We start from the raw sequence: 20,272 nt of genomic DNA, 5'->3' as shown, positions 1-20,272 counted from the left end.
GACTTTAAGTAGTAGTTTAACACAGAGTTGAGAACTTTATTAAGGTAAGTCACGTATCGTCAGCAGCACAGGTACGATGGTCATTAGGAATTATGAGAATTATTAATATTATACCTGAGTCAAATTTCAAATCAAATGAAGATTACATTAGTTCTTGTTGTCAGTATTTTTGTGTTTCCCTAAGTCATCTGCCTTAAGCTTTCAGTTGCACTTTTTAGTTTTTAATTTAGGACATGCAGAATTGGTTTCATTAATTAGATTAATTTAGTTCCTTGTTCATTCCTTATGAACTATTCCCTCTGTTTAAGTACAGTACAATTTAGTTAACAGTTGACCTAAGTAGTAAATTGATAGAAAAACATAAATTGTGTCTCCAAAAAATATGAGTGTCCCATCTGTCATAACATTGCATTTAATCATATTCACCAATATCAAGCACAAATTATACTTTTTTTCTTTTTGTTATTAATGTGATATAGGCTACAGAGCACAATGGTTTTAAAGGAGTAGATAGCAAATATTTTATTATGCAAAAGTAGCGGGTAGAAAGAACCAAGTAGTCTCCCAGATTAGACTAAAGGCTAACTGCTGGCTGTGATTCAGTTTCTGTGTTTCTGATTCTTTATACAAAGTTAGGTGAAAACACTTCAAGTTGATACAAAGACATCAGTACAAAAAGACAACCTTAGCTAAATAAATGAGATGCTCGACGGTATACTGTATAGCTCAAATCTAACTGAACCATCACCTAAGGTTTTGTTTCCTCGTTGGGAGTACTCAAACATTTCAATAATGGTGACGTTAACTTGGACGGTTGACAAATAATTGAGGTAATAGGAGCCCATCCATCTATGTCAAATGAAGTGGTGAACACCTGCGAGGAAGCAGGAGGCTGTTGACAGGACAGGGGAGGCGCTAGTAGGTGGGACTGCTTGCCGGTCCAGGAAACAGCATTTAAATGCAAAGTGGGAGTGTTGTACTGGATTTCACACGAGAGAAGCCGAAGCATCACTCTGACTGGGAAACTACAAGTGGTGTTCTAACAAAACAGTGTCCAGTAACGACGGCAAAGCTTGAGACATGTGTGGTAAGGTTGTTGTTTTTTTTTGTCGACTTAATATTGTGTTAAGCTTATTGGAATGATTGTTACGCATTGAAATCGCCTTGACGGACTCCTGCAGTTTCCAGTGGCTTTCTACAGTACCGATGTCAAGCATGTAAACTACACGATAAATCCAGAAATGTGCGGGGTGATCAGATTTAATTGGCATCATGTACATTTCCCGATCTTGATACAGTTGCGGTCACAACACTTGGGGGCGGGGGAGGGAGCTCTGATGGGGGAATCTGTTTTCTGAACTGTGTGGATTCCTGAAGAGTTTTACGCACAACTGCTACGTGTCAGTATTTTTTCCTCCCTAGTGTGGACTGCAGAACAGTCAAGTCATACCAGTTAATCTTCAAATGAGATGCGACTAAATGTCATTATCCTACGTCACTGAAGTGACTGACTCACATCCACGCACCACAGCAACGTAAAGTTGAGCCCGATACTGCGTCTGGCAACTTTTGACAACTTCTCGCGTGTGCAACTGTTGAACGGGGACGTTTATAGCCCAAAGTAAATCTTTAACAGTCCTTCGGCCTTTCCTCGCTTCTGCAAGGAAGAGGCCAAGGTTGTGGGAGTTGACCACAACCTGCCTACCTGGCTGCTCCAACACTGTGCGCAATGTGCGTCCGTCAATGGCCAGCTGTGTGCCAACGGGAGCAGAGCTTCCCGGAACATTCCTATAGGACGTACGTGCGCGATCACACACACACACACACACACACACACACACACACACACACACACACACACACACACACACACACACAGTAGGGGAGGTAGCAGTTTCTATATATATATATATATATATACATAAACGGACAACATACCCAGTAGCCTCATGCTGTATACACACTATTATTTTGATCTAATATAAAGAGGCATCATCTTGACTAACTTGTGTAATTAAATGTAATTAGATGCCGTTTCTGGTTTCTCATTCTCCCTGCTGTGTGCTTGCTTCCCAGGCATATTAGGTGAACAACTTGGGTAAAGATTACAGATGATACAAATTATAAAGTGGAAAGTTAAGAGCCTCACTAAGCAGCCATGCCCCCCTTAATGACCAATTAACAAACCAGAGTGGATATAATATGGATATTATTGTCAGTAAAATGGCCACTGTTTGCTCAAATATCGTTCATGTAGGAAAGATTCATCATCAAACAAATGATCAAGGATTTAGTCAGAAAATTGTGAAACTCTGCCTACAAGTTTAAACATCCCAGATAATTAAAGTGTTTCTCTTTCTCTCTCTAAAAGGGATCTTTGCCTACCTGAATTATCGAGTGCCTCGCACCAGAAAGGAGATATTTGAGACGCTATTGAAGGGACTGCAGAGACTGGAGTACAGAGGCTACGATTCAGCAGGTGAGACACTCAGCTTCACAGCGTTTCCAAACATATGCGTGCATGAATGCGTACACACATATCAGGCACAAAAGCTTAGTATTCTTGCCAGCACCTGTGTGTCACATCCATCCAAAATTAATCAAGGCAAAATTTAACTGTGGTCAAATTTAACTGTGGTCAAAAAAACTAAAACATTTTATGATTTGAGTGAGTTTAGACACTACTAAAACAATATTTGTTTTATTGTTGGAATAAACGGATCGATGAATCATGTTTAATGATTATCAGTGAATGCCATAGTCACTCATTGGTGTGGTACAGTGAGAACATGACAGCATCCCAATTATTACAACTGCTCCCTACAGCACTGCTTGTCGATGATCCATAATTGAGAATGGAATGATGTGTGACTTGAATAACAGGTGACGCCAACAACGACTTTGACAGAGTGAAGCAGCTGCCATTTAGGCACACCTTAAGTGATAAACAGGAGAGGAAGTACTCGCACTGCACATTGGAAAGCTCCTATAACTTCAAACTTTGGAACCTCTTGCCATCTAGATATTTAATATTGTGCACATGCACCAGAAAAACACACCTATATGTGTGCACGCTTTGTGTTTGTTCATCCTATTTGAGCAGGATGAAGCCACAGGACTAAAAGGTCCTTTCATTGCTGTTAAACAACGTGTCTTAAACACACACACAATGAATAATTCAGACACAGAAGTACTTCATCCTCAAGATGAACTTCCTTAATAACTTTTCTTGAAGACGTTAAAGCTGAATTTGACCTCTCACCACAATTAAATTATTCAGAATGCTTGAATCTGTGACAGCTGTGTGTTTAGTTTCTTTCTCCATGACTCTATAAAAGTACACATTTCATTTCTCTTTGCAGGTATAGCTGTGGATGGCCCAAACAAGACAAAACCTGACATCAATGGCAACACCATCTGTCTGATCAAGCAGAGGGGGAAGGTCAAGGCTTTGGATGAGGAATTATACAGTGGGTTATTGCACCATTAACTTATGTGTGTCTTAGCAGATATTTTGTGTATCAATGAATAAGTAAATGGATTTTTTTGCATGATCGCATGAAGATAGTAAATGTGCCTTTAGTGACTGTACTCCATGTATATGGGCAGAATAAGCTTCATTTAGTTGGTTACGGTTATTTCAGAATGTTGTTATTGTTAAATGTTTTATTTTCCTCATCCTTTCTTCATGCAAACATTTTGAGGAAAATCTACAAAAGTCCATCCTCTCCTCATCAAGCATCATGTGCTGCTTTTTTCTGCCATTAAAATCTTCTGTAGTCTGTTCATGAGTGGTGTTGTGTTTCGCTTGTTTCAGAGAAAGACTCACTGGACCTGGATGAGGAGCTCTGCACACACTTTGGCATCGCTCATACTCGCTGGGCCACACACGGAGAGCCGAGCGCTGTCAACAGCCACCCTCATCGCTCTGACAAGAATAACGGTAATTTGTACTTTCATGTATGCTCACATGTTCAGTATATAAACATAAATCTTCTCAAAACATGTAGGAACTTTGGTAAAAGTAGCTTCAATGTAAAACACTAGCTTCATTTGCTTATCATTGAAAAAAAAGATAAAACATGTTGTGTTTCCTTATCACTCTATTATTCCCAGGTTATGAATAATTTATTTGTCAGTTTATAATAATAACCAGCATGTTTTAGCTGGGCATTAAAGTAGAAGGTTAAGACATCAATCACCTCTGTTATATAACTCACACACACCTTCTATTCTAATCAACTGTAAATCCATCACTTTGCCATTAGTGTGCCCTGTTCATAGGTCTATCAATAATGTACCTTGGCTTTAGACCATGGTATGTAACTTCATACAAGTCTAGAGTGTGATACTCTCACACAGAAAAGGAAAGAAACTTACCACTTGACCTTTGTTTGTATTATATTACATTTTCTTTATTGCTATTTATCATAACTTATCACCTTGTATTTTTGTGTCTTATAGTTCATTTTGTTATTCTACTATACTACTATATTCTACTATCTACTATAGTCTACTATTTCCACTGCTTTGCAGTAACATTCTTTGAACAACAACAAGTTAAACCAGGTAGGCAGTCAGACTTGCCATACTTTCCAGTTGACTGGAATAGTCCAGTTGACTGGAATAGTTAGGCTCTACAGGTGTGGCGGATGTTAAATGCTATTTTTAGTTCAACCTTAGCTTTGACAAAGCATGGATGCAGTTCAAGTATGAAGTATCCATAGGAGAGAACATACAAGAGGTCTTATTACAACTTCACTAATACTAGCTTTTGTCCTTTAGCCCCTTTATCTAATCTTTTCACTCTCGCTGCCTTTTTTCAGAGTTTGTCGTCATCCACAATGGCATCATCACCAATTACAAGGAGCTGAAGGAGTACCTGGTAGGTCACCCTATTATAAAGGAGTCAAACAATTCATATATCATATATTATATAATACTAAATAATATATGATGTGTCAATGTACTGTAATGTGACTCTGTTTAGCCCATGGTTCAGAGTAGACTTAAATACCGACACTGTCCATAGGTTAGACAAATGTAAACTGCTGGCTATATCATTAGTTATGTAGATTCAGTTAAGCTTGCTATATAAGTCAGCATGTCTACTGCCTAGGTAACCAGGTGCATTGGTGCAGTGGGTGTTACTCCTGCATTTTCAAAGAAACATGAAACCCCCCCAAACACACACAGACACACACACCTTCTCCTGAGGTGATGAAACAAAACTGAATTCCCCATACAGTACATGACAGTCTACCTATTTTTCAACTTAGGCTGACTGACTCGTCATCCAGCCAATCACAGCCATTTGACCAACCCGCCAGGCCAAAGTCGAAGCATAGTAAAGTGTGCATTTAGAAACTGTGCTTCTTTTACTTGCTACTGGCTGTGATAACAGTTTAGGGAATAATAGATCAAAGGTATTAAGCAGCCATAATACTAGGCAATAAGGACAATTTAGCTCCCTGTTATTTCTACCACTGTTCTTTCTGAAGTGTGATACTCTTACACATAAAAGGAGAGAAACTGTGTTGCAGTGTCAGCTCTGTTTGTATTATATTACAGTTATAGTATTCTATTTTATTATTATATTCTTACTTGACCTATCATTTATGATAACTTATCACCATGTATGTTGGTAAATCTTCTGGTTGTATATCTAGTTGCCTTTGCTATCCTACTCTATTGCATCAATATGGTAATACTGCATATTTGTTAGCGTAGCTTCTGCTAAATCCACTGCTTTGCATAATCTTCTTGTACTGGAGTATAACATTCGTAACATCAACAACCAGTTTGACCTGGTAGCCAAGTAGACTCACTATATGTTACTATTGACTGAGATAATTAGGATTCAAAGGTGTGGCAGATGTAATATGTTATAATTAGATTGACCTTAGCTTTGACAAAACATGAACGCAGTTAGAGTATGAAGAATCACTGGGAGAGAACAAACAAAAGGTTTCATTACAGCTGTGCCGTGTTCTTGACCATTTCACCCACTGACACTGGTTTCGAGTAATGGATATGGTCAAGTTTGACAATGTAGCTCAGTTTTCATCTTGTTGATTATCATGGATGAAATAAGAAAAAAGAGAATTAAAGACTTATTCTTTATATTTTTGTGAAAAATATGTTTTTTATAACGGACTCTAAAAAGTCTAAAGTCATTGCATAATACTACAGTAATATTATGCTGGTTATTATGGTACCTTGGGGTGAAGGGCATGTTGCTACAATGTACATTTTGAAACTCAGTATTAAAAATATCAATTGTATGTGGTGGTGAAGAAAATGTAGATGTGTGTGGCATTCATTTTGATTTGGCATGACCAAGGGGGGGGGTTGCAGTGCTATGTATATTTCAAGAATGCAACAACAGAGACACAAAACTATAATTGCATGTCTTTATGTTTATGGAGAAGAAAAATCAGAGAATCTGAGTTTTATCATTCTCTTGAAGCACTCCAGATTTCAGCACCAGAACTATCTCTTATATATTGCCACTAATAAGCTAAGAATGTTTCAACAGTGATTTCTTTACACATTAGTCTTTATACTTTTTTTACTGGGATAAATAGCAGCAGGAACCTTTCCTCAACTTCTTTAGGTAAATAGCTATTCACTCACACCAGTGGCGTAAGAAAAAAAGTCACACTCGTTATTTCAATTACCTCTCAGTTCATAAGTTCGCATATAGCTTTGCAGATATACATGATCACTGAATTGTTTGTTAAAATACAGTCTTTGTGTGTATATTTAATATGCATACAGATCATAAAATTGACATGAGAATAATCTTGTTTTGTAACTGTCATTTTTACGGTAATGGTTTTTGAGTCATTTTGAAAGGTCTGTGGCACATGTATACAAACTTTATATCCTCTGTGTGTTTATGTCAAAATTATACGTACATGTTAATATATTAACTATACAACTATATACTAACTAACTAATTAACTATATACTGTGTCTCTTACCTACCTCAGATCACCAAGGGATATGAGTTTGAGTCAGAGACGGACACTGAGGTGATTCCCAAACTGATCAAATATGTTTATGACAACCGGGAGAATGACAGCGTCACCTTCTCCACACTGGTAGAGAGGGTCATTCAGCAGCTGGTGAGTAGCTCACACGTCAACACATCACTGACAACACTGATTGCTCTATAAAAAAAACAACACACACAACCACAAACAGCAGGACACAGGTTCAGTTAATATACTACTCTTTTTTTTAATTAATATTATACAATATGAGAACTTCAATCTTATTTCCTCTCTCCACAGTTTTTGTGGCATTTTTAAAGACAAAAACTGTTATAAACAGCTCTCTGGTAACTATGAGATACAGCATCATGTCACTGAGTGTCATTATATGTGTCACTGTCCAGTCACACACACACACACACACACACACACACACACACACACACACACACACACACACACACACACACACACACACACAGTCACTCACTCATTTGCCAATTCTACAGTTTGTGAAACTGCTTAAGTTTCTTGCCCATTAAAACACCATCACAAAACAGCCTCTATGGCAACCATCCTCACAGCATCACAAGTGACATCACCTCTTACAGAAACAGATTCTTTGGGTGAGGTGAAGCAAGCCTCTTTTTTCCATTGTGTGACTTTTAGGCGTCAGAGTTTTACTCTTTTGGGTTTTCTCTCCTGAGAAGATCACAGGAGGCAATAGCAGCCATTTTGAATGTGGTGTAATGGGAACCAGATAATACGACTCACAACAGCCTTACTACAACCATGACATGCCCCCCCCCCTCACCCCCCCCCCACCCCACCCACACACCAAACTTTCAACACCACACACACACAAACAGCCAGTTCTGCTTCTAACCAACACTGGCGGCAATGCAGTCTGTGCTTTCGAAACACAGCTGATGTTATACAATAGAGGTCTTATTTCCATCACCACCGCCCACTCCCCCCCAAACCATACCCCTATCCTTTCCAACACTCAACCACACCCCCACCACTACTACTAAACCCCACAGGGCCAGAAGAAACTTTGTGTTCACAAAATGTTTGTTACTCTCTCTTTCTAGGAATACTTGATTAGCACTACATTGTTAAGAGTTACATTATATATTGTTTTTCCTCCTCCTCTCTGACATTTGTGTATTGTCAGTCTTTCACCAAGCTCATGTAAACTTTACATTTTCTCTGCTTCTTTCCGTCTCAGGAGGGAGCCTTTGCTCTGGTGTTTAAAAGCCGTCACTTCCCTGGAGAGGCTGTGTCCACCAGGTCAGTATGTGCACACACATACACACACACTACTGCTGACATTTCACTACACATATTGGTCCAGTATCTGTGCAATGATACAAACTCACTGGAAATGAGTCATCCTTATTATTGTCATTGTGAAGCAATCCCAAATATGATTTTAGGAGACACCTTTGATTCATTCGTGGTTTATCTCTGGTATGTGCTTTGCTTATGATAATGGGTAATTCTGCTGTTTTTGAGCACTTAAGTTTGCCTAAATTCCCATCAGACTGCATGAACCAATCCTATCTGTGTCTTAGGACCCAGTCAGAGAGAGAGAGCAGAGCAGAGGTTCAGTTTCCCTCTTTACCTCCTGGGCCTCTGGCCTCTGGGCTGCTGGCCCTCCACTTGCTTCTCTGTGACTCATTAACGGAGAGACTAGAGAGTTTCCTGTTTCGGCTCGGGGGAAATGCCCCTGCCAGCAGGACTCCTGGTTAATCACCTCTCATCATTTTATCTTACTTTATACCTTTCCTGGTTCAGTGAGCCGTCATGCTTCAGAGAGAGGGAGGGTGCTGGAGCAAAGGAGTGAGAGACTTGGAAGCAGGGCAGAAGGGCAAAGACATAGAGATAAGCAGGCTATAATTCATAGTTTATGCAAAGAGGTTTACTGGCAATGCCAGTGTTGGCATGGGTAATAAATTCTTGGTTGTCCATTTCCTGCTTGTAGTTTCGCAAGAGAGATTTCTGATAGCTGATGACAATTTACTGTACCGGTTTGGATAAACTCAATAAAGATAATGTAGTTGGCTGAAGTTGTAGTTTTGTTGAATTGTCAGCATTGTTGTCCATGATAGAGGAATGTTTGTTTAGTGATGCTAGTCACCCTCCTTTGTCGTCAAGGATCAAACTTCTGGCAGGACTTCTACTCTCTTCTTAGCATTTCCTGCTTTGTCCGATTCTGTTGTTCCTCCATTCTGTCTATTTCTACAACAGCACCTCTTACTTTTCTTTCATTCGCCTTTGCCTCCCTTCTTCTCGTCTCTCCCTCCCTTAGGGTAAATATTGTATTGGATAGCGACCACATGTTTCTGTTTGCAAGCCTCCCTTTTCAAGCCCCACACCCCTTAAAACAACCCGTGGTCTTACGTCAGTGTAGCCGAGCCCCAGAGAAAGCTTAACTAGAGAGAGAAAGAGGGATCCAGACAGAGAAAGAAGGGAGGGGAAAAGAAGAAATAAAGAGAGGCATTTTGGACTTACAAGAGCCTTGTATCATTACCAACTCACCATGAAGAGGTTTTGTTTTGATGTACTGTATATACTGTTAAGTGCACAAGATGAGCATGTAAAGCTTCCATTGAACTTAAGGTTAGATCTATCACACCCTACTCTCTCACCTGTCTAGTCCACATGTGATTGCACCTTCTCTGCATTCACAGCCAATCATAGAAGCCCACATAGACTCACTAAGCCAATGAGGAAGCAGTTTGACTTGGTCCAAGATCTGTGAGGAAATCCTAGAGGGATTGAGACAGAAGAAGGATCAGTTTCTATGTTCAAGATAAGACCTAGTGGGAAACAAACCTTATAATTGTATGAAATTAATGTTGCAAAGAAAGAATTTGAGTTGGTAGAAGGATGAAAAAATGAATAGATGGAGGAATAGAGAGGAGAGATCATGAGTCGTGCCAGGGAAATTTTGTTTTGTTTGGGATAATACAGTCAAATTGCCTCAACATTCATAACAAAGTACAACATGAGAGTGTGTGTCTGGCATTGTTGTGTGTCTGTGAAGCATAATCCTGTCCTTTCTCCCACACTCTTCCTCTCTCTGTCTCTCTCTCCATGCCTGCTTCATTCTTGTCCCGGCAGGAGAGGAAGTCCGTTGCTCATTGGTGTGCGAAGCGAGCATGAGCTGTTGACCGAACACATCCCAATCCAGTACAACAGTGGTGAGCTGTGTTCTTCCCTCTCTCTGTCTGCCATTATCCGCTTACACTTCACCCTGAATCTCTGCCTAAATGCACTCTCACACACAGACATACTGTCGGTGCACACGTTCACAACAGCATATGCAGAGATTAGATAGACAAACTAAATGTGAGAATTACATACCTGACAGTATCCAGTATTTTGTTATCAAATTGAATAGCACATTAAAATGTCTAGAATAATCTTGTTCCTGTTGATAATAACCTTACAGCACATGTGCCTCTGAGCTGTATCTGGCTACTCCAACAGTCACCCAGATAATAAATTATATAAGTCATACCCGATAAGAGTTCTTCAATGTATTGTCACATGAACCTGCTGAAACCCTGTTTCTGCCTAATGACTGAAGCTAAGCATGCGTAGCTTGGCTAGTACTTGTATCAGTGACGTCATAGGGAAAACTGACAGCACTTTCATATCTACCTTGCTTGGTCCAGAGTTTGGGATTTTTCAGTTTGATCCAAACCTATATTACAGGTGTGAAACCTCTTCCAGACCACAGTCTGGACCAACAGCTGAACCTTGGTCCAGTGAAAAAAGTTCAATTTTTGTTTCTAGAGTGAAAACATCTTTTGGATGATTCAGACTTTTGGACTCATAGAAATGCCAACACTTTCAAGGTTTTTTTTAGAGAGGATCAGAGAGAGGATATTAAATACGAAATCAATGCCACCTCAAGTTAAAGAAACTGTAGCATTTATAGTATTATAACATAATATAGTGGCAATGAAATGAATCTGTTCATTCATTTTTCTCCATTAATTCAAATGGTACAGTATATAGGCTAGCTTCTGAATTGAAAACATGCCTACCTCAGACACACGCCTATCTGCAAACCAATCAATGTCAAGTATACTGTATGTAGACTCAGCGTACACAAGTGATGACATCAGGGTATTGGTATGTCATGTCAAGTTCTTTAGTGCACTTGTATAAATGCAATGTGAAACCACAACCACATCAGATCAAATGCATAAAATGTAATGAAAACTTAAACCTTGGTTTGGACTTTCTGGTGTGAAAGGGCCCTAACTTGCTGCTGGAAGGGGTGTTTGTGGGCCAGTAGGGGGCAGTCTTCCTTCTGGTTCTAATAGACCTCAGTGCCCCAGTGTAGTGAGGGGGACACCATGCTGTAGGACATGCAGTCCTTTGAATGACACATTAAACTGAGATCCTGACTCACTGCGGTCATTAAAGATCCCATCGTACTTATCACAAACAGTAGGGGGTTCTCTGGTGCCCTGGCAAAAAAGTCCTGTCAATATAACAGTCTGTGTTTAGCTCCACATTCTGTCATATACATCTTAGACATCTTAGATGTCGTTTTGTTGAAGATGTGTGGATTGGAGTTAGGTGGACAAAGAGCTGCTTCCTTGGTCATAACACAGCACACATGTATAAAGAATAAATGCCAAAGGAAACATAAAACACACATAAAATGTGTTGCATGTCTTACCTATTCTAAAACCACTTTTAAACACTATATCCTTATTGCCAACAAATCCCATGAAAAGACCAAAAGCAACAACGTGTCTGTCTCTCAGCCTCGTGCACATTCATTCCTGCTGAAGTTGTGAATCTTGAAAAATGAGTCATGAATATACTTTCTTTTTCTTTTTTTTAAAGTCTAAAGTCATTTCCTGAAACAGGCACTGTAGGTTTTAGGTACCATTATTCAAACAGGAGGAAAGAGTAAATATTTGTTAGGGACTATTTTCAGCCACTGATTTGGTGTACTAGTGAGTTATTTACAGCAGCAGGATTATATATGTGGGATTGAGTCAAAATGAACTACGTTGTATATGTCCACAGCAATGAAAGAAATGTCACCAAGTAAAACCAAGTGGCTCATTGATATACTACAGATTAATAAACCATGTTGCACAGATAGTCATTGTTAATTCCCATTTAACAGGATAAGACTTTTCATTTAGCAGTCAGAGTTCACCAGTTTACACAATATAGTAGCTATAAACATATATCCTACCAAGGGAGTCTTTCTTATAGGAGGTTAATGTTGCTCTATACATTGTCTCAGATGTATTGTATCAAATCCATACTGACTCTATCAGAATGATTCTCTTGGCCAACTGTATAAGTACTACAATATGTTTTGTGGCTCTGTTATTCATTTCGCCATAATTCTGTTAGAAAAACTTTATTAAAAAGCCATTTTTCCATACCATATATATATGTCTGTGGGTAACTTTAAAGGGAATTGTTCTTCATTCATATACTTCCTGCAGAGAACGCGGTTGTCACCCAAACAGAGACCAGCTTTGAGATCCTTTGTAATGTTTACAGATATATAACACATGTGTTTCAAAGAAAACATCTGTCAACACGATTATTTAATGTTAGCAACAACTTGCCTGTTTTTTTAAAATAAAGTTTTGCTGCCTCTATTGTGCATTGGACTGTGCCTTTACTGTCTTATCTGTTTACCTTATATTTATGGTTCATGATGGCTGAAGTAAGGCCTGTCCAAAGTCCAAGGCAGAGGTGGTCTGATGCCAGGAGAGAGCCAAGCTGGGTGTGTCGTTTTAATGGCTAAAAACACTCCCAATGCTTTCTGGCCCACTCTTTTTATAACACTTTATGTTTTTCACCGATACATGTGAAGATGACAAGTTGTATAGTGACGCATATCTTTATTATCACATAATTTAATTTACTTTGTGTACTAAACAACATATAAACACCATGGTGAAACTGCCTAATAAAACCATGACTGGCTCTAAGTTATGCCAGTCCTATTGTAAACTAAGGAGAGGATTGTCCTTGTGATCAGGAAGATGACTTGCTCTTCCCCCTCAGCCCTGAAAAAGGAGAAATACACACATTCAGCAAAACAGAACTACACTGATGATGATATGCACTGATTGTTTTCACAGGATATAAGCCTATCACATCATTTTCACTCCTTGTTCATTTGTTACCATAAAGCCATCTGGAAGTTTCCTCTTACAATCCTACCATAGAATCAGAATTTCACAACCCATCAAACCTATGTCCATAGCAGTGACCTGACTACATCTGGCAGTTGTGAGGAAGAATTTAAGCAATGACTACATCTTGATTGTTTTAGTGACTCAAAGCCACTGTGCGACCTCTGACACTTGTCCTCTGACTTTTGACCCTATAGGTCTCCACAAGGAGGGAGTCCAGGAGAAGAACAGCCACAACCGCTCTGACAGCTCCAATAGCATCAGCTCTGTGGGGGATGGCAGGGCTGTGGAGTATTACTTTGCCTCTGACGCCAGGTGAGAAACCAATCATCTGCGTGACCTGTAATGTATCTATCATGGGAAAATATCATTGAATTCTCATTTGTCACTGACTTCTTTCCTCTCCACCGGATCTTTCAAATACAAGAACAATATTCCACAAAAACAAAACATGTATAGTACCATTTAAATCACACTAAAAGACATCATCACCATGTCTATGTGTTTTCCTCAATTCACAGTGCCATTATTGAGCACACCAACAAAGTGCTGTACCTGGAGGATAATGACGTTGCAGTTGTGACCGGAGGGAACCTTTCCATCCATAGGGTCAACCGACAGGCTGGTGAGGACCCAGTGAGGGCAATCCAGACCCTACAGATGGAGCTGCAACAGATCATGAAAGGTCAGATGATGGATCAAAAAAGCAGTTTGGAATTTGGTGGGGCTTATGACAGTAGTAGTTTTGCTTAAAAGGGAAATTATATGAGCATATAAGAGCTCAGAAGTTACAAATAAAACTAACAACAGCCTCCAACTAATTCTGTAGCATACAAACAGTAACATGTATGTAATGGACACTATGAATCCTGGTTAATAGATTTATACTTGCACGCCCTCTCCTGGCTAAATAACATAAAACTACTGTTTTTTTTTGCTTTGCATTTGGATCCTTATAACTCTGTTTTCTGTCTTATCTCTTGAAAAGATGTGTCATGTCCATAATCCAAACTCTCCTTCTCCCTTTGCAGGAAACTTTGAAGCCTTCATGCAGAAAGAGATCTTTGAGCAGCCGGAGTCAGTGGTAAACACAATGAGAGGCCGGATTTTTTTCGACTCCAATTCAGGTGATCAGAGATTTTATAATCTTATAACCTGCCCTGCCTTCAATGTTTAAGGTTGTGTCAGACACCCCACCAAGTTGTTGATCCTTTGAATCAATATTAGCAAGGACTGATTAAGGTTATGCACACAGGATCTGTTGTGTGCCCTTCTTACAATTGTTTATTTAAAGTGCAGTCATAATACATTATTTGCACATCAATGCAGTCCACATTTAAACGCCCTCTCTGTCATCTTCCAGTATCCATGTAAAACGTGTACATGCAAAATTATTTTTTCATACATTTGAAACTGTTTACTGGACTTGTCTGTACTATCTGTACATCACTGTTCACTCTACTATCTCTTAATTGTAAACATTACATGCAAGATATGTTGAATTACAACATATTCAATAGCTAATGCTTTAGAGACCAGAGATGTTCAGAGAATCAATAGTATGCTGGTTCAAGTAACCTAACTGTCTCACTTTCTATTTCCTCAGTGGTTCTCGGAGGGCTAAAGGATCACCTGAAAGAAATTAAGCGCTGCAGACGGCTAATTATGATTGGCTGTGGCACTAGTTTCCATGCTGCAGTGGCTGTGAGTAGAGAGATCAAATATTAAGTTGAGCTCAAATGATGGCATATTGTAGGACAGACAGTCTTTGATAATTAGTTCAATGATTAAGATATGGTAGTGTTTAATACATGATATTGTTATTTGTGTTAAGAGTGTAAGGATGATGATGATGATGGTGGTTGCTTCTTTTGTTTTGATCATTTTCAGACCAGACAGATCCTCGAGGAGCTGACAGAGCTGCCAGTCATGGTGGAGCTGGCAAGTGACTTCCTGGACCGCAACACACCTGTTTTCAGAGATGATGTCTGTTTCTTCATCAGCCAGTCAGGTGACAGCAACACACAAAATACAGGACACCTGCATGTAGTCAGTCTGTGCTCATATTTTTGTCTCCTGAGGTCACTTGTTTACTTTTTTACCTTAAAAACTCAGTCTTTTGTTTCTATGACAAGTCTTTCATGAAACTTGCTCCAGCATGATCCTCCTTTGATGATCATTACTTTTAACAGTTGCCTCCTTGTGCTGTACCTAATACTGCATCATAAGCATTTATCTTTTCATTCCCTTTGCTCCCTCAGGAGAGACAGCAGACACGTTGATGGCATTGCGCTACTGCAAGGAGCGTGGTGGTCTGACAGTCGGTATTACCAACACTGTGGGAAGCTCCATTTGTAGAGAAACAGACTGCGGAGTCCACATCAATGCCGGGCCTGAGATTGGAGTGGCTAGCACAAAGGTACAGTTTCTGCAACATTCACTTAAACCTTACTTCTTTACACAGCGGTCAAATTTTACAGCATTTTCATCTGGCAACGGCAACATGCAAAACACACACGTTTTTCTTATTTGATCTAAGCTGTCCAGCAGTATTAACAGTACTTTGCATACAATTTAATGATAATATCCATCTCTATAAAAGTTGCACAATAACAGAGCAGTGTTATTTTCTAAATAGGCTAATACCACACTGTTCAGTGCAGCTTGGTAATATGAGTGTTTCTTGTGTGTTTGTGTGATCCAGGCGTACACCAGTCAGTTTGTGGCCCTCACCATGTTTGGCTTGATGATGAGTGAGGACAGACTCTCCCTACAGAAGAGAAGACTGGAGATCATCAACAGCCTCAAGGTGCTACCTGGTCAGTGCTTTAAGCAACACTAATAAACAGCAACCCTATGCCCTTCACAGTTTGAACATAAGCACACATCTTTATACAGGCAGATGCTCAGTTAGCCTGGCTAATACCAGACCGCGTGAGATGTGAGATTGAGGTAGGGTCTGGTGAGGAGCCTTTCATTTTCTGGTATTTGAGGCGGGATCTAAGAATGTCGATCAAATGCTTATGTACACTACTGGACAAACTTAAAGCCAATCATATCAACGATACACAATGATGTATTCAAAGCCCTACTAACTTTCTTAGCGAAGTAGAATTTCACTGGAATGAGAGCATGGGTATACCCAGGCTAATGCTCAGTGATGTTTAGCAACATATGACAAATCAAGCTAACAAAACACTGTCATAATGTCTTTATAAGACCTCCACATCCACATGATTCATTATTATTCTGCTCTCCTAGACATGATAAAGAAGGTGTTGACGCTGGATGACAAGATCAAAGCCATTGCCAACGAACTGTATGAGCAAAAGTCTCTTCTGGTCATGGGCCGAGGATTCAACTATGCCACCTGCCTAGAGGGGGCACTGGTAAGTCGAGAATGCCTCTGTAGTATGTTTAAAAACAATTTGATGCAAATTGATATGATCATGACAACAGAGCATTCAGGATTATGTACTGAGCTTTTTTTGTCTAATGCAGAAAATCAAGGAGATCACCTATATGCACTCAGAGGGCATCCTGGCCGGTGAGCTGAAGCACGGACCTCTGGCACTCATAGACAAACACATGCCAGTCATCATGATCATCATGAAAGATGCCTGCTACACTAAGTGCCAGAATGCACTGCAACAAGTCACTGCCAGAGCGGTAGGTCCTGGAAAAATACATTAATAGGGCTTATGAAACGCACAGATACATACACATTCACAAAAACGTGACTTTCAGAGAGTAACAGGGGAATAAACTTCAACAAAGATATAACTGATTAGTCATCAAAAGTATCGCAAAGAGCACAGAGCACAGTTAAGACATGTGGGGAAAAGTGCACAGGAAATAAATTTGATAAGTTATAGGAAAAAAATGTTCTTTCTTTCTCTCCATCAGGGTCGGCCCATCATCATCTGTTGCCAAGACGACCCTGAAGTGACCAGTAATGCATACAAGACCATTGAGCTGCCACATACTGTGGACTGTCTGCAGGGCATCCTCAGTGTCATCCCCCTGCAGCTCATGTCGTTCCACTTGGCTGTGCTGCGTGGATTTGACGTAAGTACACAACATATTTTTTTGAGTCAATCCATCTGTGCCATATCTCAGTGTATAAAAGCACAATCTTTCATACTTTGCATATTTTTTCTTCAAGATGTGTGTTATGTAATAAACCACTTGTGCACTTTTTATCCGACTGTGCTCTGAGGAGATGTGTGAGAGACTGTCAACTTGTCTGTTTATTAGTTGATTACTAATCTGAGTCCCAGAAAGAAGGAAGACCATACAATTCAAATATTAAGTCATTATCTTTCTATGAAATCCAATCAGGAGGTGTTGTGGGTCATAACTGTCAAGAAGGGACCAACTGCAAACCTCCCTCTTGAGGGCCCTAAAATTCATAATGAGATTTCTAATATATAGTTTTCATATAATTATATTCTGTGAACTATGACTTGGCAATTGACTTCTAAAAGAAAATACAATACATCCTCTGACCAATGGGGGCGATAATACCTGCATGAGAGTGTACTGAGGAGAGAGGTCTGAGGAGAATCTGCAGTGCTTCACATGGACCCTCTTGTAACTGTCATGTCTAAATACTGCAAATGTCATTGGTTATGTTTTACTAAAATACAGTATAACCACTGGACTCAATGAATTAGCCTGAATTTAACTATTCATTACATGATTTTAGGTAGGTCAGTAAATATTGTCACATATTTAATATCAAGATTATATTATGATACTAATTTAAACCTGTGTAGGAATATGAGTTTTGAATGTGTATATATTTTGAAACATATTGCACACCTAAATTGCTAATGAAATGTTTTCAGTTGCTTCTATTTGCACGTGGATTTGATACTATTGCGTATTTGTTTTAATGTCATGATATGCATATGCATGATTTAGATACATACAGCGGTTCAAGCTTTTTCTACCAGAAGTAGGAGCAGGTGGTACAACTTAAAGATTATATTTTTATTCTTATTAAAATATACGCTTACAAGGAATTTAATTTAAATTTAGCATGTGACTCTGTGAAAGTATTACATGTAATAGCCTGCAGTTAATTAATTATTAATATATTGTATGGTGGTTGTCGGGGCTAGCTGTGCTGGCTAAAGCTGTCCGGTATGTGTATATGCATGTGTATGTGTGTGTGTGTGTATATGTGCAATTTGCACTGTCTCATGGCAGCTGCAGTACCACTTCAGGATTTTGTTTTCTGTTAAATGTTTCATGTTTAATTATAGGCATACCGTGAATTGAGTGTTTACACATTTGTCTTTGGAGACATCTCTCTCTCCAAGTTGGACAGCACCATTCTTTACATGTCGCCATGATGATTTAACAGTAGTGTAGCTAATTTTCTTATAAGAGGGTCAGGGACTGTCAGCGACTCAGCCATCGATGTGTGCATTGCTAGCCTGCAATTGTGCACTTGTTTTTGCATAAAATGTGTATGCTCCTTTATTAATATGCAGTCAGTCTTGTCGGTGTTCGCACACTTTATGTAACATAACACATGTAGCAAAATCTATATCATTGCACATCTTCACATCTATGGCCTTATAATATGATGTAATGTTTCCAAAGTAGCAAAGTGGGAAATGTGTACAGCACAGAATCACCGATCACAGATAATTTGCTCTAACAAACTGCTTTCTCTCTGTGCAGGTTGACTGTCCCAGAAACTTGGCCAAGTCTGTGACCGTGGAGTAATTACAGTTCACAACGCACGAGAGAGGAGACAGGAAGGAAGGCTCATAGATTTACAGTGTGTGTATGTGTGTGTGTTTGTGTGTGTGTCTGCATGTGCAGATGAGAGTTTGAGTGTGAGAGAGACTGTGACAAATGAGAGGGGGAGGTTTACGATACAATGACTTTTTTTTATAAAAAAGAAATGTGAAGTCCGACCAATACACTGCTGAGGAAGTACCAGTGCCATCGAGGCCTTGTGGAACAATCTATGAAAACAACTTTGACACATCCAAAGCTGTGCCTTTTTCTTATTGTGACTTGAGCCAAAAACATACACAACAGGCTTAATAGAAAAGCATTGATATGGGATATTGAAGTGTTTACAGTTGTGCAATATGGGGACCAAATGTACATTATGAATGTACACAATCATGAATGAAGTGATTTATTCTATTCCTATTTTATGAATTTAGTATGTCCTTTGGGAGCTTCTCCTCTGTCCTTTAGATTATGGCATTTTGTGTTCCAGAGTTCAAATCTCATTATATATTTTATTGCACATTCATCCAGTCACTGTGCCTGATGGGCTGTAATCCCGTAAATACAATATTTTCAGCAGAAGATATCTAGCTTACAAATTATTACTTGATTCTAATCTTTTCACATGTTTCTGCTACATTTTTTATGTCATTTTAATTTAAAATATACTGTATATCTATTCTGTTTAACAGAATAGCAGTTTCCAAAGGTAGTTTGGGATAGAACATGATCCTTTCTGCAGACATTCTTCATACCATAGGGCAGATCATTTCTATGAACATACGTATTTAAAGAGCAATCATGCAGCATAATTTTTTTTAAATGTTTGAGACTTTTAACAATACTTTTGTTTTGTCAGCTGTTTGTATTGGTTTATTATAATGATAATATTCTGTATTTATCTGATTTTTATTTTATAGGTTTTAAGGAAGGGGTTTGAATTATATCTGTAACTATGATTGTATTTTATAATGTATATTTTATAGATAAACAGGCACTATCAATCAATAAATAGATAAAGCATTCTACTGAAAGTGTGCAGCTGTTTTTCCTTATTTCTCCACCTGCTATTGTTTATTGTAAGTAAAATCATTTTGTTGCTATTTGCTGTAGGCTTACTGAGAAATGTTAATACTATTTATTTGAGTTTGTGTTTCTGATGTTTGATTTACATGCTAAAATGGGAGTAGTTCAGTCTCAAAGTTCAATTATCTTGTTAAAATCCTTAAAATAACATATACTTCTCATAAAATTAGAGTGTCTATAAATAGGCCTATACAAATATATTTTATTTCAAAAGTTTAACGGGTGCTCCCTCCT

The 20,272-nt window shown here is 38.9% G+C and overlaps 1 protein-coding gene across 1 annotated transcript; it reads left to right on the top strand.

The window, feature by feature from the left end:
• Nucleotides 1-948: 948 nt before the first annotated feature.
• Nucleotides 949-19,980, top strand: gfpt2 (glutamine-fructose-6-phosphate transaminase 2). Its single transcript, XM_053323241.1, has 19 exons — nucleotides 949-1,087; nucleotides 2,372-2,479; nucleotides 3,363-3,470; nucleotides 3,818-3,943; nucleotides 4,827-4,885; nucleotides 6,996-7,130; nucleotides 8,230-8,291; nucleotides 10,128-10,207; nucleotides 13,393-13,510; nucleotides 13,717-13,880; nucleotides 14,227-14,322; nucleotides 14,802-14,899; nucleotides 15,086-15,206; nucleotides 15,457-15,614; nucleotides 15,900-16,014; nucleotides 16,457-16,584; nucleotides 16,697-16,864; nucleotides 17,102-17,263; nucleotides 18,890-19,980. The coding sequence occupies exons 1-19, from the start codon at nucleotides 1,081-1,083 to the stop codon at nucleotides 18,932-18,934; spliced, it is 2,058 nt and encodes a 685-aa protein (XP_053179216.1). The 5' UTR covers nucleotides 949-1,080; the 3' UTR covers nucleotides 18,935-19,980.
• The last annotated feature ends 292 nt before the right edge of the window (nucleotides 19,981-20,272 follow it).

The sequence above is a fragment of the Scomber japonicus genome, chromosome 8 (genome assembly GCF_027409825.1).
Source record: "Scomber japonicus isolate fScoJap1 chromosome 8, fScoJap1.pri, whole genome shotgun sequence".
Lineage (NCBI taxonomy): Eukaryota > Metazoa > Chordata > Actinopteri > Scombriformes > Scombridae > Scomber > Scomber japonicus.
The sequence above is the reverse complement of the archived record's forward strand: the minus strand, read 5'-3'. Positions and strand labels throughout refer to the sequence as shown.

Coding starts and splice junctions, on each gene's coding strand:
- gfpt2 (XM_053323241.1), top strand. Junction 4,886..6,995: donor AGGAGCTGAAGGAGTACCTG/GTAGGTCACCCT, acceptor TACCTACCTCAG/ATCACCAAGGGATATGAGTT. Junction 13,881..14,226: donor GCTGCAACAGATCATGAAAG/GTCAGATGATGG, acceptor CTCCCTTTGCAG/GAAACTTTGAAGCCTTCATG.